This window comes from Pongo pygmaeus, chromosome 20 (genome assembly GCF_028885625.2).
Source record: "Pongo pygmaeus isolate AG05252 chromosome 20, NHGRI_mPonPyg2-v2.0_pri, whole genome shotgun sequence".
Taxonomy (NCBI): domain Eukaryota; kingdom Metazoa; phylum Chordata; class Mammalia; order Primates; family Hominidae; genus Pongo; species Pongo pygmaeus.
In genome coordinates this window covers 59,409,411-59,431,894 of record NC_072393.2, presented here as the reverse complement: position 1 = coordinate 59,431,894, position 22,484 = coordinate 59,409,411, and the positions used below count along the sequence as shown (strand labels likewise).

The window sequence follows — 22,484 nt, the reverse complement described above, 5'->3', positions numbered from 1 at the left end:
GTATACTCTGTTTTTTTGTTTTGTTTTGTTTTTTGAGATGGAGTTTTGTTGTGTCGCCCAGGCTGGCGTGCAGTGGTGCAATCTCAGCTCACTGCAACCTCCGCCTCCTGGGTTCAAGCAATTCTCGTGCCTCAGCCTCCTGAGTAGCTGGGATTACAGGCACCTACCACCATGCCCAGCTAATTTTTGTATTTTTAATGGAGACAGGGTTTCGCCATGTTGGCCAGGGTGGTTTCAAACCTCTGACCTCAGGTGATCCTCCCACCTCAGCCTCCCAAAAGTGCTGGGATTACAGGCGTAAGCCACCGCGCCCGGCAAAAGATGTATACTCTGATGTCCAGTGCACTGTAAAGCCTGATTAGAGCCTCTGCCACATACCTTATATTTACATGGTTTCTCTTCAATATGAACTCTCTGATGTCATGTAGTACTTGAACTCATGGTAAAGTTTTTCACATGCTCATTGGATTTCTAAGGTTTCTCCCCAGTATGAATTATTCTGTTCCCCAACTTCTGATCCTCAGATAAAATCCTTGTCACACACATTACATTTGTGTGCCTTTGCCCCAAGATATATTAGATACTCTTATCTAACAAGTAGTGAGCACTACTTTAAAACACTGCTACATTCATTGCATTTACAAGTATGATCTATTTGGTGAGTCCTGAGTTTAGGGCCATGCTTAAAAGCCTTGCTACATTCAGTACATTTGGAAAGTTATCTCCAGTATGAACTATCTGATGATTAATGAAGCGTGAGCCTCGAGTAAAGGCTTTGCCACACTCATGACATCTGTACGATTTATCTCCAGTATGAATTATCGGATGATTTACAAGTGTGAATTTTGACTGAAGACCTTGCCACACACATTTGTAAGGCTTCTCTCCAGTACAAATCCTACGATAACTTTCGAAATGTGAATTTTGACTGAAGACTTTGCCATATATATCATATTCATATGGTTTCTCTCCAGTATGGATGATCTGATGTATAGTGAGGTGAGAGGCCTGGGTAAAGGTTTTCCCACACTCATCATATTTGTAAGGTTTCTCTCCAGCATGGATTTTTTGGTGAATCCTGATGTCCGCCCATTGTCTAAAGGCCTTGCTGCATTCGGTACATTTGTATGGCTTCTCTCCAGTATGAATACTCTCATGATGTCTCAGGTGGGACCACTTCATATAAGCCTTTCCACAGTCATTACATTTGTAAGGTTTCTCTCCAGTATGAATTACCTGATGGTTAGTTAGGCTTGAATGCCCAATAAAGGTTTTACCACACTCATTACACTTGTAAGTTTTCTCTCCAGCGTGAATTCTCTGATGGTCCACCAGACTTGAATTTTGAATAAATGCCTTACCACATTCATTACATTTGTTTTCTTTCTCTCCAGAATGAATCCTTTGATGTTTTACAATTTTGAACTCTGAAAAAAAAGCCTTGCCCCACTCATTACATTTATAAGATCTCTCTCCAGTATGGATGACCTGATGTTTAGTTAGGTTTGAGTGCACGCTAAAGGCTTTGCCACACTAATTACCCTTGTAAGATTTCTCTCCAGTGTGAATTCTCTGATGATTTTCAAGGTATGAATTTTGACTGAAACTTTTGCCACATATATCACATTTATATGGTTTCTGTCCAGTATGGATTCTCTGATGTCTAGTAAGGTGGAACATCCTATTGAAGGTCTTGCCACAATCACTACATTTGTAAGGTTTCTCTCCAGTATGAATTCTATGATGACTTGCTAGGTTTGCAATTTGCCTGAAACCTTTGCCACATATATCACATTTATATGGTTTCTGTCCAGTATGGATTCTCTGATGTGTAGTAAGGTTGATCATCTTATTAAAGGTCTTGCCACACTCATTACATCTGTAAGATTTCTCTCTAGTGTGAATTCTCTGATGATTTTCAAGGTATGAATTTTGACTGAAATCTTTGCCACATATATCACATTTATATGGTTTCTGTCCAGTATGGATTCTCTGATGTCTAGTAAGGTGGGACCTGTAATTAAAGGTCTTGCCACAATCACTACATTTGTAAGGTTTCTCTCCAGTATGAATTCTATGATGACTTGCTAGGTTTGCAATTTGCCTGAAACCTTTGCCACATATATCACATTTATATGGTTTCTGTCCAGTATGGATTCTCTGATGTCTAGTAAGGTGGAACATCCTATTAAAGGTCTTGCCACACTCATTACATCTGTAAGGTTTCTCTTCAGTATGAATTATATGATGACTAGCTAGGTTTCCAATTTGCCTGAAACCTTTGCCACATATATCACATTTATATGGTTTCTGTCCAGTATGGATTCTCTGATGTGTAGTAAGGTTGAACGTCTGATTGAAGGTCTTGCCACACTCATTACATCTGTAAGGTTTCTCTCCAGTATGAATTCTATGATGACTTTCTAGGTTTGCAATTCGCCTGAAACCTTTGCCACATATGTCACATTTATGTGGCTTATGTCCAGTATGGATTCTCTGATGTGTAGTAAGGTTGGACCTCTGATTAAAGGCCTTGCCACCATCACTACATTTGTAATGTTTTTCCCTAATGTATGCTTTCTGGTCTTGTGTGAGTATTGAAGGACACATAAAATCATTCCTATATATATTAGAAATGCTGGTGTTGACACGAGGAAGATTTGTTTGAAGTAATGAAACTGAGGACCCACTGGTGACAAACTTCTCAATTTGAGTACATTCATAAATTTTCCTTTCAATTTGAAATCCCTGCAGTTCAGCCAGATGTGACCAAAAGTTTAGTTCAAGCTGATTTTCAACTGGCTTGTTTCCTGCATTCCTTCCATCACGTTGATCTCTTCTTCCAGTGATGTTTTTAATTTTAATTGCAGGTATTTCTCTGTAATTTCTTGCATCATTGTGACGCTGACACTCAAAGTCATGAATATTTTGCTGCATTTCCCTGAAGTAAAAATCTTTGATGTCATGGATTTCATGTCTTTCCAACATCACTGCTTGGAATACTTTTCCTGTGCTATTGTTCTCTTTTGGTGGTAATTCCTTGATCATATGTGTAGGAGAGACATCTACAAGATATTTAAAAAACAGGTTTTCTATTAACTACAGTTGGCAAATCAGTAGTTCATATTGAAAAAGATATTGGCCAGGCATGGTAGCTCATGCCTGTAATCCCAGCATTTTGGGAGGCCAAGGCAGGCAGATCACCTGAGGTTAGGAGTTGCAGACCAGGTGGCCAACATGGTGAAACCTCATCTCCATTAAAAATACAAAAATTAAGGATTTGCTGGCAAGATGGCGAATAGAACAGCCCTGGCCTGCAGCTCCCAGCGAGATCGACGCAGAACGTGGGTGATTTCTGCATTTCCAACTGAGGTACACACTTCATCTCACTGGAATTGGTTGGACAGTGGGTGCAGCCTACAGAGGGCAAGCCAAAGCAGGGTGGGGTGTCACCTCACCAGGGAAGTGCAAGGGGTTGGGGGATTTCCCTCCCTAGCCAAGGGAAGCTGTGAGGGACTGTGCCATGAGGAACGGTGCACTCTGGCCCAGATACTGTGCTTTTCCCACAGTCTTCACAACTGGCAGACCAGGAGATTCTCTCCAGTGCCTGTGCCACCAGGGCCCGGGGTTTCAAGCACAGAACTGGTTGGACGTTTAGGCAGACACCGAGCTAGCTGCAGGAGTTTTTTTTTTCATACCCCAGTGGCACCTGGAACACCAGTGAGACAGAACTGTTCACTCCCCTGGAAAGGGGGCTGAAGCAAGGGAGCCAAGTAGTCTGGCTTGGGGAGTCCCACCCCCACAGAGCCCACCAAGCTAAGATCCATGAACTTGAAATTCTCACTGCCAGCACAGCAGTCTGAGGTCGACCTGGGACACTTGAGCTTGGTGGGGGGAGGGGCATCCGCCATTGCTGAGGCTTGAGTAGGTGGTTTTACCCTCACAGTGTAAAAAAAGCCGCCGGAAAGTTTGAACTGGGTAGAGCCCATCACAGCTCAGCAAGGCCACTGCAGCCAGACTGCCTCTCTAGATTCCTCCTCTCTAGGCTGGGCATCTCTGAAAAAAAGGCAGCAGCCCCAGTCAGGGACTTACAGATAAAACCCCCATCTCCCTGGGACAGAGCACCTGGGGGAAGGGGCGGCTGTGGGAGCAGCTTCAGCAGACTTAACCATCCCTGCCTGACAGCTCTGAAGAGAGCAGTGGCGTTCGAGCTCTGATAAAGGACAGACTGCCTCCTCAAGTGGGTCTTTGGCCCCCCATGTATCCTCACTGGGAGATACCTCCCAGTTGGGGGCCGACAGACACCTCATACAGGAGAGCTCTGGCTGGCACCTGGCGGGTGCCCCTCTGGGATGAAGCTTCCAGAGGAAGGAATAGGCACCAATCTTTGCTGTTCTGCAGCCTCCGCTGGTGATACCCAGGCAAACAGGGTCTGGAGTAGACCCCCAGCAAACTCCAGCAGACATGGAGCAGAGGGGCCTGACTGTTAGAAGGAAAACTAACAAACAGAAAGGAATAGTACCAACATCAACTAAAAGGACATCCACTCAGAGACTCCATCTGAAGGTCACCAACATCAAAGATCAAAGGTAGATAAATCCACAAAGATGGGGAGAAACCAGCACAAGAAGAACCAGAATGCCTCTTCTGTTCCAAAGAATCACAACTCCTCACCAGCAAGGGAACAAAACTAGGAGAATGAGTTTGACGAATTGACAGAAGTAGGCTTCAGAAGGTGGGTAATAACAAACTCCTCTGAGCTAAAGGAGCATGTTCTAACCCAATGCAAGGAAGAAAAGAACCTGGAAAAAAGGTTAAATGAATTGCTAACTAGAATAACCACTTTAGACAAGAACATAAATGACCTGATGGAGCTGAAAAACACAGCATGAGAACTCCGTGAAGCATACATAAGTATCAATAACTGAATCGATCGAGCAGAAGAAAGGATATCAGAGATTGAAGATCAACTTAATGAAATAAAGTGAGAAGACAAGATTAGAGAAAAAAAAGTGAAAAGAAATGAACAAAGCCTCCAAGATATATGGGACTATGTGAAAAGACCAAATCTACATTTGATTGGTGTACCTGAAAGTGATGGGGAGAATGGAACCAAGTTGGAAAATACTCTTCAGGATATTATTACAGGAGAACTTACCCAACCTAGCAAGACAGGCCAATATTCAAATTCAGGAAATACAGACAACACCACAAAGATACTCCTCAAGGAGAGCAACCCCAAGATACATAATCGTCAGATTCACCAAGGTTGAAATGAAGGAAAAAATGTTAAGGGCAGCCAGAGAGAAAGGTCACGTTACCCACAAAGGGAAGCTCATAAGACTAACAGCAGATCTCTCAGCAGAAACTCTACAAGCCAGAAGAGGGTGGGGGCCAATATTCAACATTCTTAAAGAAAAGAATTTTCAACCCAGAGTTTCATATCCAGCCAAACTAAGCTTCATAAGTGAAGGAGAAATAAAATCCTTTACAGACAAGCTAATGCTGAGATATTTTGTCACCACCAGGCCTGCCTTATAAGGAAGGAAGCACTAAACATGGAAAGGAACAACTGGTACCAGCCACTACAAAAACATACCAAATTGTAAAGATCATCGACACTATGAAGAAACTGCATCAACTAATGAGCAAAATAACCAGCTAGCATCATAATGACAGGATCAAATTCACACATAACAATATTAACTTTAAATGTAAATGCGCTAAATGCTCCAATTAAAAGACACAGACTGGCAAATTGGATAAAGAGTCAAGACCCATCGGTGTGCTGTATTCAGGAGACCCATCTCACGTGCAAAGACACACATATACTCAAAATAAAGGGATGGAGGAATATCTACCAAGCAAATGGAAAGCAAAAAAAAGCAGGGGTTGCAATCCTAGTCTCTGATAAAACAGACTTTAAACCAACAAAGATCAAAAGAGACAAAGAGGGGCATTACATGATGGTAAAGGATCAATGCAACCGGAAGAGCTAACTATCCTAAATATATATGCACCCAATACAGGAGCACCCAGATTCATAAAGCAAGTTCTTGGAGACCTACAAAGAGACTTAGACTCCCACACAATAATAGTGGGAGACTTTAACACCCCACTGTCAATATTAAACAGATCAATGAGACAGAACACTAACAAGGATATCCAGGACTTGAACTCAACTCTGGACCAAGCAGGCCTAATAGACATCTACAGAACTCTCCACCCCAAATCAACAGAATATACATTCTTCTCAGCACCACATCACACTTATTCTAAAATTGACCACATAATTGGAAGTAAAACACTTCTCAGCAAATGCAAAAGAATGGAAATCATAACAAACCGTCTCTCAGACCACAGTGCAATCAAATTAGAACTCAGGATTAAGAAACTCATTCAAAACTGCACAACTACATGGAAACTGAACAACCTTCTCCTGAATGACTACTGGGTAAATAAGGAAATGAAGGCAGTCTTTGAAACCAATGAGAACAAAGACACAACATACCAGAATCTCTGGGACACATTTAAAGCAGTGTATAGAGGGAAATTTATAGCACTAAATGCCCACAAGAGAAAGCGTGAAAGATCTAAAATCAACACCCTAAAATCACAATTAAAAGAACTAGAGAAGCAAGAACAAATAAATTCAAAAGCTAGCAGAAGACAAGAAATAACTAAGATCAGCGCAGAAGTGAAGGAGATAGAGACATGAAAAATCCTTCAAAAAATAGACGAATCCAGGAGCTGGTTTTCTGAAAAGATCAACAAAATAGATAGACCACTAGCCAGACTAATACAGAAGAAAAGAGAGGAGAATCAAATAGATGCAATAAAAAATGATAAAGGGGATATCACCACCAATCCCACAGAAATACAAACTACCATCAGAGAATACTATAAACACCTCTACGCAGATAAACTAGAAAATCCAGAAGAAATGGATAAATTCCTGGATACATACACCCTCCCAAGACTAAACCAGGAAGAAGTCGAATCCCTGAATAGACCAATAACAAGTTCTGAAATTGAGGCGGTAATTAATAGCCTACCAACCAAAAAAAGTCCAGGACCAGACAGATTCACAGCCGAATTCTACCAGAGGTACAAAGAGGAGCTGGTACCATTCCTTCTGAAACTATTCCAATCAGAAAAAGAGGGAATCCTCCCTAATTCATTTTAATGAGGCCAGCATCATCCTGATACCAAAACCTGGCAGACACACAACAAAAAAAGAAAATGTCAGGCCAATATGCCTCATGAACATCAATGTGAAAATCCTCAATAAAATACTGGCAAACTGAATCCAGCAGCACATCAAAAAGCCTATCCACCATGATCATGTCAGCTTCATCCCTGGGATACAAGGCTGGTTCAACATATGCAGATCAATAAATGTAATCCATCACATAAACAGAACCAATGACAAAAATCACATGATTATCTCAATAGATGCAGAAAAGGCCTTTGACAAAATTCAACAGCCTTCATGCTAACAACTCTCAATAAACTAGGTATTGATGGAACGTATCTCAAAATAATAAGAGATATTTATGACAAACCCATAGCCAATATCATACTGAATGGGCAAAAACTGGAAGCATTCCCTTTGAAAACCGGCACAAGACAAGGATGCCCTCTCTCATCACTCCTATTCAACACAGTATTGGAAGTTCTGGCCAGGGCAATCAGGCAAGAGAAAGAAATAAAGGGTATTCAATTAGGAAAAGAGGAAGTCAAATTGTCTCTGTTTGCAGATGACATGATTGTATATTTAGAAAACCCCATTGTCTCAGACCAAAATCTCCTTAAGCTGATAAGCAACCTCAGCTAAGTCTCAGGATACAAAATCAATATGCAAAAATCACAAGCATTCCTATACACCAATAACAGATGAACAGAGAGCCAAATCATGAGTGAACTGGCATTCACAATTGCTACAAAGAGAATAAAATACCTAGGAATATAACTTACAAGGGACGTGAAGGACCTCTTCAAGAAGAACTACAAACCACTGCTCAAGGAAATAAGAGAGGACACAAGCAAATGGAAAAACATTCCATGCTCATGGATACGAAGAATCAATATTGTGAAAATGGCCACAGTGCCCAAAGTAATTTATAGATTCAATGCTATCCCCATCAAGCTACCATTGACTTTCTTCACAGAATTGGAAAAACCTATTTTCAATTTCATATGGAACCAAAAAAGAGCCCATATAGCCAAGACAATCCTAAGCAAAAAGAACAAAGCTGGAGGCATCACGCTACCTGACTTCAAAGTATACTATAAGGCTACAGTAACCAAAACAGCATGGTACTGGTACCAAAACAGATATATAGACCAATGGAACAGAACAGAGGCCTCAGAAATAATGCCACACATCTACAACCATATGATCTTTGACAAACCTGACAAAAACAAGCAATGGGGAAAGGATTCCCTATTTAATAAATGGTGTTGGGAAAACTGGCTAGCCACGTGCAGAAAGCTGAAACTGGATCCCTTCATTACACCTTATACAAAAATTAACTCAAGATGGATTAAAGTCTTAAACATAAGACCTAAAACCATAAAAACCCTAGAAGAAAACTAGGCAATACCATTCACAACATAGGCATGGGCTTCATGACCAAAACATCAAAAGCAATGGCAACAAAATTGACAAATGGGATCTAATTAAACTGAAGAACTTCTGCACGGCAAAAGAAACTATCATCAGAGTGAACAGGCAACCTACAGAATGGGTGAACATTTTTGCAATCTATCCATCTGACAAAGGGCCAATATCTAGAATCTACAAAGAACTTAAACAAATTTACAAGAAAAAAAAACCCCATCAAAAAGTGGGCGAAGGATATGAACAGACACTTCTCAAAAGAAGACATTTATGTGGCCAACAAACATATGAAAAAAAGCTCATCACCACTGGTCATTAGAGAAACACAAATCAAAACCACAATGAGAAAGCATCTCATGCCAGTTAGAATGCTGATCATTAAAATGTCAGGAAACAACAGATGCTGGAGAGGATGTAGAGAAATAGGAATGCTTTTACACTGTTGGTGGGAGTGTAAATTAGTTCAACCATTGTGGAAGACAGTGTGGCGATTCCTCAAGGATCTAGAACTAGAAATACCATTTGACCCAGCAATCCCATTACTGGGTATATACCCAAAGGATTATAAATCATTCTACTACAAAGACACATGCACACGTATGTTTATTGTGGCATCGTTCACAACAGCAAAGACTTGGAACCAACCCAAATGCCCGTCAATGATAGACTGGATAATGAAAATGTGGCACATATACACCATGGAATACTATGCAGCCATAAAAAAGGATAAGTCCATGTCCTTTGCAGGGACATTGATGAAGCTGGAAACCATCATTCTCAGCAAACTAACACAACAGAAAACCAAACACTGCATGTTCTCACTCATAAGTGGGAGTTGAACAATGAGAACACATGGACACAGGGAGGGGAACATCACATACCAGGGCCTGTCGAGGGGATGGGGAGCTAGGGGAGGGATAGCATTAGGAGAAATACCTAATATAGATGACGGGTTGATGGGTGCAGCAAACCACCATGGCACATGTATACCTATGTAACAAACCTGCACATTCTGCACATGTATGCCAAAACTTAAAGTATAATAATTAAAAAAAAAAATACAAAAATTAGCCAGGTGTGGTGGCATGCACCTGTAGTTCCAGCTACTCAGGAGGCTGAGGCAAGAGAATTACTTGAACCTGGGAGGCAGAGGTTCCAGTGAGTTGAGATCTCACCACTGCATCACAGCCTGGGCAAGAGAGCCAGACTCTGTCTCAAAAAAAAAAAAAAAAAAAAAAGAGGACCTCTCTGTCTAGTGCCATTCCAGACCTGAGTAAACAATCTCAGAAAACCCAGTGTACTCCCCTGTAGCATACACTGCAATCTGTGGCAAAAGCAGAACAGAAGAAATGACTGAGGCTGAAAGACTTCAACAGACAGAGAGCACTGGAGACAGCACCATGAGGTTTCTGGAGCCCCAGATGCAAAGGAGAAGGTGCCAATGTTTTCCCATCACCTGATTAGGTCTCCCAAGTACAGGAAATGGGGCAAAGCCTGAATAGGTCAAGGGGGCAGGTCTATGGAGGCCTCAGCTCTGATCTGTATAGACAGAGAACTGAGCATCAGATGCAGGTACAGGAGAGAACACAGGAGACACAACCCTCCCTGTGCCCCTCAGAGTGAAGAAACCAAAGAGGCCACAGGAGCCACATGACAGGGTGTTGTCCATCATGACAGAGACTTTGCCTTTGTCACTGTTTGAGCTGCAGCACCATGGCAGAGTGAAAGGATAAACTACTACACGTCAGAAGGGCAGAGGGATAAATGAGGGCAAAGAAAGGTTTCCATTGAGAGCTCACAGGATTTAAACCCTTTTTATCCGATAGAACTCTTCAACTCAGAAAGAGTTACCCGAATACAACAGTACAGCTTCCTCTCTGTCCATTTGAGCTCTTACTTGTGTTCACACCTTTGATGCATTCCCAACCATTTGATGTTTTTGTTATTTTCACTTCACTCTCCACAGTCCAGGGCTCTTTCCCTTGCCCCAACATGGAGATAATACTCATTTCAGAAAGAGAGATTCCTGCTTAGAAAAAGAAAGGAATGTAATGTGCTGTGGCTTTTACAGAATCCCAGCCCTTTGTTTAGAGGAGGAAAGAGGACATTACAAATGGATCTAGAAAAATATTTCACAAATTCACCCACTGAACGCCTCCTTCTGAATGTTTGGGGAACATGGTAAGATATGGACATTGAGCTGTCCTCTAAGAAGTACTGAATCACAAGCAAAGGGGTAGAAAACAGCAAAGTGTATTTTTTTTTTCTTTTTTTTTGAGATGGAGTTTTGCTCTTGTTGCCCAGGCTGGAGTGCAGTGGCGCGATCTTGGTTCACTGCAACCTCCGCCTCCTGGGTTCAAGTGATTCTCCTGCCTTGGCCTCCCAAGTAGCTGAGATTACAGGCGCTTGGCACCATGCCTAGCTAATTTTTTGTATTTTTAGTAGAGATGGGGTTTCACCATGTTGGCCAGGCTAGTGTCAAACTCCTGACCTAAGGTGATCCACCCACCTTGGCCTCCCAAAGTGCTGGGATTACAGGCGTTAGCTGCCGTGCCCAGCCCAAAGTAGATATATATATATATTTTTTGAGACGGAGTCTTGCTCTGTTGCTCAGCTGGAGTGCAGTGGCGAGATCTCGGCTCACTGCAAGCTCTGCTTCCTGGGTTCACGCCATTCTCCTGCCTCAGCCTCCTGAGTAGCTGGGACTACAGGTGCCCGCCACCACGCCCAGCTAATTTTTTTTGTATTTTTAGTAGAGACAGGGTTTCACCATGTTAGCGAAGATGGTTTCGATCTCCTGATCTCGTGATCCACCCGCCTCAGCCTCCCAAACTGCTGGGATTACAGGCATGAGCCACTGTGCCCGGCCCAAAGTAGAGATTTTTAAAGTCTACCATAGGATTTATTTCTACTTAAGCTCTGGAACCACCAATGATGTATCTTGAAGGGGGTAGATCATTTGAAAACAGGATAATTAAACAAGTCCAGATGCTGCACTATTAAGCTTTTCATCTGAGAATTAACATAGCTTCAATCTTAATTGAGCAATGCAGGGGCTCCCAAGAGGCACACCAGAGAACATGCAGAGATACAGCAGAGCAGATCCCAGCTTCTGGAGGGGCATTATCCTCACCCAGGGAGACCAGGTTCCTGTAGTTCTCCAACATCACATCCCTGTACAAAGCCCTCTGAGCAGGATCCAGGCATTTCCACTCCTCCTGAGAGAATTCGATGGCCACATCCCTGAATGTCAACCTTCCCTGATATGAAAAAACACATTTCACCAAGAAGTCATGGGGAGAGCTGTTATCTTCACACAAAACGACAAAAAGAGAGATATAAGTCAATTTAGTTTAAATGAACGTTCTGGGAAATCCATGGAAAGGTATTTTCAGGCAAACTGTGTCTGAAAAACACATTTTACCAAGCGCATGGGGGAGAGTTATCATCTTTACATAAAATGAGAAAAAGAATTGTATTGATTTACTGAAGGGAGAGTTCTGGCAGCTCCATGCTAAGGTATTTTGGGGCATTTAGGGATGTTACGAAGAACATTAGGTATGTCTCCCTAATTGTATTTTATTATACTCTTCTGTAAGAGCTTATGATATCTTCTAAATAAGTGTGGATTGCTCTTTCTGTAGACAATGGAAGAAACGTAGAAATAAACAATGAACACACAGCTATCTCTATAGAAGTGCTAGATATTATGTTTGACACACAAAGTGATATTCAGTATCTGGATGAGCCGGAAGAAGTGTGTTGTCTTCAGAGATGACAATGTCCATGGTGTCTTTAAAGAAAGAAAGGTCAGAAGCTAAAAAGTGTGGCCGGGCGTGGTGGCTCACGTCTGTAATCCCAGCAGGTTGGGAGGCCAAGGCTGGTGATCACGAGGTCAAGAGATTGATATCATACTGGCCAACATGGTAAAACCCCGTCTCTACTAAAAATACAAAAATTAGCTGGGTGTGGTGGTGCACGCCTGTAATCTCAGGTACTCGGGAGGTTGAGGCGGAGAATCACTTGAACCAGGAGGTAGAGGTTGCAGTGAGCCGAGATCGTGCCACTGCACTCCAGCCTGGGCAACAGAGTAAGACTCTGTCTCAAAAAAAATAAATAAAATAAAATAAAATAAATAAAAATACGGAACTGATTTATGAAATGGTGATGTGTCTTCTATAAAAGCCATAGGATAGTTCATCCATACATTCATGCACACGTATATACACAAATGTAAATTGACAAAGAGAAAACATGCCTCTCAATGACATATTTTTTATGACTTTTTCATTATCATTTTTCCTCATGTGCATTTCAGCATCTTGGGGACAGTAAAGTGTATAAGTTGTATTTAACTTAGTTTGTCAACATTATGTTATATAATGCCAATAAAAGAATGGTAAAAACATGAAAAAATATTTAAAACTTTAACTCCAATCCCTATGAAATAGTTATAGTCAAACTACAAATAAAATTCTATCCATTTAAATTTAAATATTTAGGCTGGGCGCAGTGGCTCATGCCTGTAATCCCAGCACTTTGGGAGGCTGAGGCGGGAGGATCACCTGAGGTCAAAAGTTCGAGACCAGCCTGGGCAAAATGGTGAAATGGTGGGCACCTGTAGTCCCAGCTACTCGGGAGGCTGAGGCAGGAAAATCACTTGAACCCGGGAGGCAGAGGCTGCAGTGAGCTGAGATCACACCACTGTACTCCAGCCTGGGTAACAAACAAAAACAAAAAACAAAAACAAAAAAAAAGAAAAATGAATTAAAAGCCTCAACATAAGACCTAACATGATAAAACTCCTAGAAGAAAGTGTAGGAGAAAAGGTTTGTGAAACTGAATTTCGCAATCATTTCTAAGATATGACACCAAAGACACAGGCAAGAAAAGCAACAATATGCAAAGGGACTACATCAAACTTACAAACATCTCTGCATCAAAAGAAAGAATCAAGAGACTGAAAAGCAACCTCCAAGAGAAGGATGTGCTGAAAATGACTTAAAGAATCTCCTTCTGTTAGAGATTTAGATTGTTTTCTGGCCAGGCGCGGTGGCTTACACCTGTAATCCCAGCACTTTGGGAGGCCAAGGCAGGTGGATCACCTCAGGTCAGGAGTTCAAGACCAGACTTACCAACATGGTAAAACCCCAACTCTACTAAAAATACAAAAATTAGCCTGGTGTGGTGGCAAGCACCTGTAATCCCAGCTACTCAGGGGGCCCAGGCAGGAGAATCGCTTGAACCCAGGAGACGGAGGTTGCAGTGAGTCAACATCGCACCATCGCACTCCAGCCTAGGGGACAAGAGTGAGACTTTGTCTCAAAAAAAAAAGAGATTTAGATTGATTTCATATTTTAAAATTGGTGGAGCCAGGTGTGGTAGCTCACGCCGGTAATCCCAGCACTTTGGAAGGACGAGGCGGATGGATCACCTGAGTTTGGGAATTTGAGACCAGCCTGACCAACGTGGAGAAACCCCGTCTCTCCTAAAAATACAAAATTAGCCGGGCATGGTGACACATGCCTGTAATCCCAGCTACTTGGGAGGCTGAGGCAGGAGAATCACTTGAACCCGGGAGGCGGAGGTTACAGTGAGCAAATATCACACCATTGCACTCTAACCCAGGCAACAAGAGTGAAACTCCATCTCAAAAAAAAAAAACAAATCAGTGCTAGAATAAAACACCCTCCCCTCACTAAGGTGTTTCTGAACTTTCCATTCCATTCCAAATCATAACAATTCTGGAGCCAAAAACATACAGATTCATGTATTTATCTTCGATTGTATTCTTAAATCAGACAAACAATGTGCCAGAATTCCCCTCATCAGCCTCCTTTTCTGGAATTACCAAGTACTTGTGCACATTAGTACATGACTTCCATGTGCAGCTTCTCTACTCCTGGTCCACAGAGACCTCACAGTGCATCCAGATGTGGCCGCTAAACAATCCCTGTTGCCTAACAGTCCTGACACTACGGGGCTCACATGCCGTGTCCATCCATGTATGGGTGTAAGCCCTTCCCAGGACCATGCCCAGTGGGGCCTCTTCCCAAGTTCATATCAGTGGGTCACAGGCAATGGAATCTAAGTGAAATGAGAGGGACTGAGGGAAGGCACGGGTGAGTGCGAGCAAACGTGTCAGGCAGGATGCTTCAGACTCAAAGATGTGCAACTCCAAAGAATGAAATTTCAGAAAGGAAAGAGAAACAGAACAAGCTGGGCACGGTGGCTCACGCCTGTAATCCCAGCACTTTGGGAGGCCGAGGCGGGTGAATCACGAGGTCAGGAGTTGGAGACCAGCTTGGCCAACATGGTGAAACCCTGTCTCTACTGAAAATACAAAAAATTAGCTAGGCGTGGTGGCAGGCACCTGTAATTGCAGCTACCAGGGAAGCTGAGGTAGGAGAATTGCTTGAACCCGGGAGGCGGAGGTTGCAGTAAGCGATCACACCACTGCACTCCAGCCCAGGCGATAGTGCAAGACTCTGTCTCCAAAAAAAAAAAAAAAGGGAAACAGAACAATCCACCAAGAATATCACTTTACTTGAGAAAGAGCCATCCCTGTCTCCTCTTTCTTCCCTTCTGGACTTCTTCCTCGGCCACATGAGTCTTTAAAGGTTAATCTGGAATGTGAAAAAGAAGTTATTTAATGCCTAGAATTAACACACCCCCTTCCTGTGCCACGACCACACACACAGGGAAGACCTCACCCCGTGCAAAGACAGTCCTCTGCCACCGACTGCACCAGGAGTGATGGAGGAAAAAGAAACTTGTAGGAAGACCAACAGGTGAGTCTGTAATCCCTTTCTTCAGAACTCACTCTCCTCCTAGAGAGGCCCACATGCATGCTGCAGCGGTGGGGAGCTGGGCTGGACTGAACTCCCCTTCAGGGTGCACACCTGGCCTTGAGCAAACCTCACGCACAGCACAGCCGCCCTCACATCCCTATGGATCCCAGGCTGAGCTTAGGCCTCAGAAATGGAGGAAACAGTCTGTAATCCCAGCACTTTGGGAGGCCGAGATAGGCGGATCACCTGAAGTCAGGAGTACGATACCAGCCTGGCCAACACAGTGAAACCCTGTTTCTACTAAAAATACAAAAATTAGCTGGGTGTGATGGTGCGTGCTGTAGTCCCAGCTACTAGGGAAGCTGAGGCAGGAGAATCGCTTGAACCCAGGAGGCGGAGGTTGCAGTGAGCTGAGATTGCCCCATGGCACTCCAGGCTGGGCGACAGAGTGAGACTCCATCTAAAAAATGTTTAAAAAAGAAATGGAGGACACAGAGCCTCAGTATCAATGCTGGACACAGATTAGAATCAGCTGGGGTAACATAACTACTATCAAGGCTGGACTCCAACCCCATTACATGAATGGAAAACTCAGGTAAAGAGGCACAAGAGTTTTATTTGCAGAATGACTCAGTACTCTCAAGTCAAACCAGGATTGAGCTCCACTCAGAGGGAGTGTGAAATAACAAGAAATATATTTTTGGTCTCTGCCCCTGGTTCCTGGGACATAGATCCTAAACCCCTCACAGAAAGGGGTGTTAGGAGAATCTTTGGTTCTCATATTTGGTCTTTGACCCCGGGTCCTTGCACAAAGCTCCTAAATCCCTTGGAATTTTCTACATGATAGGAGTGTTTTTGTTCCAATGAGGCAAGTCTTGGTGGGCTCCTGGATAGAGCCAGTTGCCAGAAAGACTAAGCCATGATTAGAAGCTTGGAAATTTCAGCTCCATCACTTATTTCCGAAAGAGTGGAGCAGGCTGAAGACTGAGTTAATAATCTCTCATGCCTACAGGATGAAGCCTCGATAAAAATTCCTGATCTATAGGGTTCGGAGAGCTTTCTGGTTGATAAACACATCTGAATGCCAGGAGGGTGGGTGCACCCAAATCCACAAAGACAGAAGCTCCTGTGCTCAGAACATTCTCAGACCTCACCATACGTATCTCTTCATCTGGCTGCTCATGGGTATCTTTTATGATATCCTTTATTAATACACCAAATCCTCACTTGATGTTATCAATAGATTCTTGGGAACCGGAACTTTAAGTGAAATGGCAACTTCTTTTCCTCATCAACATAAAAAATGACATTGAATGGTCAGGCGCGGTGGCTCATGCTGTATAATCCCAGCACTTTGGGAGGCCAAGGTGGGCGGATCAAGAGGTCAGGAGATTGAGACCATCCTGGCTAACATGGTGAAACCCTGTCTCTACTAAAAATACAAAAATTAGCTGGGCATGGCAGCACGTGCCTGTAATGCCAGCTACTAAGGAGGCTGAGGCAGGAGAATCACTTGAACCTGGGAGGTGGAGGTTGCAATGAGCAGAGACTGCGCCATTGCACTCCAGCCTGGTGACAGAGCTAGACTCCATCTCAAAATAATAATAATCATAATAATGATAATGATGACATTGAAAAAAACAACGTTATTCGAGGACCTGCTGTATATCATTTCATTCATGACCTGGTTTCCAAGAACCTATAGAAAACATTAAGTGAGGAATGACTGCACAAAAATCAGTAAACATAAGTAAGTGCTTCCAGCAGTTCTGTGAGCTGTCCTCACAAATTAATCAAACCCAAAGAGGGAGTCATGGGAGCCCCAATATATAGGTCAGTTTTAAGGAGAGGTGACAACCTATTACTTCTGACTGATGTCTGAAGTGGTGGCAGAGTGGGGCGGGGGGGTGGTCTTGTGGGACTAAGACCTTAACCTGTTGTATCTGACTCTAACTCCAGGTGCACAGTGTCAGACTTGAATTGAATTATAGGACACACAACTGGTGTAGACTGGAGAACTGCCTAGTGTGTGGGAAAAAAACTCCCACACATTTGCTGTCAGAAGTGTTATAGGTTGGCTGGGCGCGGTGGCTCATGCCTGTAATCCCAGCCCTTTGGGAGGCCCAGGCGGGCGGATAACCTGAGGTCAGGGGTTGGAGACCAGCCTCGCCAACATGGTGAAACCCCCGACTCTACTGAAAATACAAAAATTAGCTGGGCGTGGTGGCACATGCCTGCAATCCCAGCTACTCGGGAGACTGAGGGAGGAAAATCGCTTGAACCTGGGAGGTGGAGGTTGCAGTGAGCTGAGGTCGCGCCACTGCACGCCAGCCTGGGTAACAGAGGGGGAGACTCATTCTCAAAAAAAAAAAAGCATACTGGGTGTCACAGAACAGGCCCAGGTCACCTCCTCCTCCACCGTGAGTGTCACAGGACAAGCCCAGCTCACCTTCCCACCACGGAAGGTAACTGCCTAGAGGGGCTTGGGAGCTGAAGGCCCTTCCTGAGAAAGATATCAGGTGAGAAAGACAGAGGTGGCACCTTAGGACAGGGGTGGGGTCTACACAATCCCAGAACCAAGTAAGGACGCGGCCCCTCCGGACTAAGGCTGCAGCGCTGCGCACCAGGGGCCGACAAGGGCAGGTCTTGGAGAACCGGATAGACCTGAATCCACGTTGCAGGTGAGGGCTCTAAAAAGTGCCCTCCCGGCCGGGCGCGGTGGCTCACGCCTGTAATCTCAGCACTTTGGGAGGCCGAGGCGGGCGGATCACGAGGTCAGGAGATCGAGACCATCCTGGCTAACACGCGTGAAACCCCGTCTCTACTAAAAAAAATACAAAAAAATTAGCTGGGTGTGGTGGCGGGCACCTGTAGTCCCAGCTACTTGGGAGGCGGAGGCAGGAGAATGGCGTGAACCTGGGGGGCAGAGCTTGCAATGAGCCGAGATCGCGCCACTGCACTCCAGCCTGGGCGACACAGCGAGACTCCGTCTTAAAAAAAAAAAAAAGTGCCCTCCCGCGTGGCGGGAAGAAAAATCGGTAAAGGATTTTAGGCAGCAAAAGACACGAAAGGCCATGTTTACCTAGCGCAGGGCAGAAAGACCAGATTCAGGAAGTAGCCTTAGAGCGACTTTAACCCAAAGGGAAAGCGATCTCCGCACTCTTACAGCAACGTCAGAATTTACCTGGGGTGGAGGGCGCGGTGCGGTCATTTTAAGATCTGTAGGGACCCCCTCCAGACCCGGGGGATGGAAGAAGGGGTACTGCGAAGCGCAGATACAATCTAGAGAACGAAACTCAGGCTCGGCGGCGCAGCCTTCACTCCGCACGATCCGCTTCCGGGTCTACAGAAAACCGCGCGCAGCTGAGACTGGGCGGCCTGGGGGCGGGGAAGGGGCGGGGCCTGGCCAGGGAGAGACCGGCAGGGGGCGGGGCCGGAGAGGGCTGAGGCGGCCTAGGGGCGGGGCCTATGCGGGGCGCGACCGGCACAGGGAGGGGGCCGGGGAGAAAACGCGGAGGGTGGGGCGGGCCTGGACAGGCAGGGGGCGGGGCCGGGAGGGACCAAAGGAAGGCGGGCGGGAGCCTGCGTTTCCAGCCACCTGGTTCCCAGAGCGTCCCTATTTTCTGGGTTTGGGAACACAAGTCTATTTCGTGTCCTGCGGCGCAGTTTTGCTTTCTGCTTATTTTAAGTTAATGTTTCAATTTTAAGGTAAACCCTTAGAGTTATGTGGGCCATCTCTGTTGGAAACTAAGATGTTTTCCTAAGTTGGAAACTTAAGTTGCTCAACTATTTTTAAAAAGTTACTGCTTTTTCTAAAGCAAGAGTTAATGTCACCGGTATTAGCCCTCCTCGCTCCACACCCCAGGTATTTACCATATGAAAATCTCTGCAACTGTGCACAGCGCTGACTCTCTCCCTCCATGGTGAATGGGTGTAGAATATGGAGGCAATTGCATTAAGTTCTGTTGCGAGGTGACTTGAAATTACTTACACATTCTGCCCAGGCATAGTTTTGCATTTCACATTCTAGTTTGCATACCCTTCACAGTCATTTTCAGGGCTTTTTAGTTAAGTTGTTTAAATTAATTCAAATTGCAGAAACTTTCCTGGATTCAATCTACCCCAAATCGACACCCCCAGAGAAGCCAGATCCCCACCCAGAGTTGCTTCAGTCTCACTAGCAGCTCTTCTGTCCTACCTGCTGGCAGAAATAACCATTTCAACGTGAACCATTTCAACTTCTGTCCCATTCGCTGGCAAAAATACCTTTTAACGTATTTTAACGTATTAACGTATAAGTTTAACCATTTCAACTTTCCTTTGCCCAAGATTCCTGTTCCCATGGTCAAGTTGGGATCTATCCTCAATAATAACTATGGTGGCCCAGGGCATTGTAATCTGTGTGCAGCATTGAGCACCAAGGCTCTGTGTTCTGCGTTTCTGATTACATTTTTCAGCTCTAAAATTTCTCTGTTTCTCCTTTATAGCTTCTGTCTCTATATTGATAGTCTCATTTTGCTCATATCTTGTTTTCCTGATTTCCTGTGGTTGTCTGTGTGTGCTCTCTTAATTCATTGACCATCTTGTGACTCTTATTTTCAATTCTTTGTCTGATAATTCATACATCTTCATTTCTTTAGTGTCAGTTTGTGGTGGTTTCATTTGTTCCTTTGTGTGGATCATGCTTCCTTTTCTCCTTGAATGTCTTGTTATCTTGGTACCTCAGCATTTCACTAATCAGCCACTCCTACTTTTTTATTTCTGGCTTCCTTCAGGGAGGACCCTCTCTATTCAGCCTGACTAGAGATTCTGGAGACCTCTGAAGGCTTTTCTGGGAATGTGTCGTCTCTGGGCTTTTGCTTGTAGTTACCTGAGGTTTGCCAGTTTTTCTTCAGGAGCTCTCCTGTTGACAGTCTGCAATTCTGCAGTACCTGTGTTTTCATGGTAAGCTGTGGTCTGGTTCTCCACCTAGTGTCTGCCTGCGTTACTGCAGACTCTGGTTTATGTTGCTTGCCTTTGTTCTCAATGGTTTCCCTGACCTGGCATCCTGTCACTTTTGATGTTACTTCTGTTACTTAACTGATTCTTTAGGTTTAATTGTAATTGTTGAGGTCTTTTTTGTTTTTGTTTTGTCTTTATTTTGTTGAAATGGGGTTTCACTATATTGCCCAGGCTGGTCTTGAACTCCTGGGCTCAAGCACCCCTCCTGCCTCAGGCTCTCAAAGTGCTGGGATTACAGGTGTGAGCCACTGCTCTCAGCCTAATTGTAATTCTTAGATGCCTGGGTTCGGGGCTTGCTCTGTCATTTCTAGCTGTTGGACCGTAGGCCACTTTCTTAGCGTATCTGTGACACAGTTGTTTCTTTTTTTTTGAGACGGAGTCTTGCTCTCGCCCAGGCTGGAGTGCAAGGGCGCGATCTCGGCTCACTGCAAGCTCCGCCTCCCGGGTTCACGCCATTCTTCTGCCTCAGCCTCCCAAGTAGCTGGGACTACAGGCGCCCGCCACCACGCCCGGCTAATTTTTTTGTATTATCAGTAGAGACGGGGTTTCACTGTGTTAGCCAGGATGGTCTCAATCTCCTGACCTCGTGATCCGCCCTCCTCGGCCTCCCAAAGTGCTGGGATTACAGGCGTGAGCCACCGCGCCCGGCCGACACAGTTGTTTCCTAGTAAGATAGGAAAAGATCTTTTTCTCATGAGCTATTATGTTGTTATTTGAGTTAATACAGGTAAAGTATTCCGAATAATGCCTTGCACATAGTGTTCAGAAAAGTTAGTCATTGCTATTGCCATTATCATAGCTATTGCTATTATCATCAGTTTTTACTTCTGGCCAGTGTTTCTGTAAAGCCACTGTGGACCTCGTCACCTCGGAAGACATCATTCGTGCTTTAGCTTATCTAGATACTGAGTATCACTTAGTGTGTTGAAAATAATATCGAACACTTCTATAGAGATCAGCTTGTGTTTGGGGTTTTATTTGTATATTTATTGTATTGTCCACAAAACTGAAAACTCCACACAGATTTAGAGGCTATTATAACTACTTAGGGAAAAGTACAATAAAACAGAATTAGGGAGACATAACTTGCTCAAAAATGCCTTCACGCCGGGCGCGGTGGCTCACGCCTGAGATCCCAGCACTTTGGGAGGCCGAGACGGGCAGATCACGATGTCAGGAGTTCGAGACCAGCCTGGCCAACATGGCAAAACCCCATCTCTACTAAAAATACAAAAATTGGCCGGGTGTGGTGGCAGGCACCTGTAATCCCAGCTACTCGGGAGGCTGAGGCAGGAGAATCGCTTGAACCCGGGAGGCGGAGGTTGCAGTGAGCCGAGATCATGCCATTGCATTCCAGCCTGGGTGACAAGAGCAAGACTCTGTCTAAAAAAAAAAAAAAAAAAAACCCTCACATATTCATATTTAAGAATATAGGAAAAACTGATTCAGTTTCTTCTACAGTTCTCTCACAACACAGAATGTTACTGTTAGCCCAGAGGTACTGGGTTTTCCCACACACACCAAGCAAGCAATCCTGCCACAGACACCAGGTGCGTGTTCTCTCACTCCGTTCCATTCTGCCGGGACATGGCATCAGATCCCACACGTTGAGGGCTCAGTCCCACAATAGTGCACACATTTCAATGCCAGTCTCACGCACAGGTTGTGACCTGTGCTTACGGGTCAGATATAAATCCAGGAGTCCCTTGACCCCCTCCTCGGGTTCAACGAATTTGCTAGAGTGGCTCACAAAATACAGGGAAACACTTTACATAGATTTACGTATTATAAAGGATATTACAAAGTTGACAGATGAACAGGCAGATGGAAGGGATCAGTGAGGTGAGGCATGGGAGAAGAGGCGTTGAGCCTTGGTGCCCTCCCTGGGTGCATCACACTGTAGGAGCCTCCCAGTGTTCACCTATCCAGAAGCTCCTCTGAATCCTCTCCTTTTGGGTTGTTATGGAGCCTTCATTACATATGCATGATTGCATATATTACTGGCCATTGGTTAAACTTTTAGATAGGCTAAGTTTTTTTTTTCTTTTTTTAGGAGAGACGAAGTCTCA

The 22,484-nt window shown here is 44.3% G+C and overlaps 1 protein-coding gene across 2 annotated transcripts; it reads right to left on the bottom strand.

The window, feature by feature from the left end:
- Positions 1–365: 365 nt before the first annotated feature.
- Positions 366–18,793, bottom strand: LOC129019475 (zinc finger protein 160-like). Of its 2 annotated transcripts, XM_054462068.2 has the most exons (4): positions 18,599–18,793; positions 15,171–15,249; positions 11,757–11,883; positions 366–3,065 (listed from the first exon to the last, which is right to left on the bottom strand). In XM_054462068.2, exons 2-4 carry the CDS (start codon positions 15,183–15,185, stop codon positions 1,534–1,536), a joined length of 1,674 nt encoding a protein of 557 aa, XP_054318043.2. In that variant the 5' UTR covers positions 15,186–15,249; positions 18,599–18,793; the 3' UTR covers positions 366–1,533. The 2 variants fall into 2 exon arrangements, with proteins under 2 accessions (XP_054318043.2, XP_054318044.2); XM_054462069.2 differs by lacking the exon at positions 11,757–11,883 and having other exon boundaries at positions 1,534–3,065.
- Positions 18,794–22,484: the final 3,691 nt, after the last annotated feature.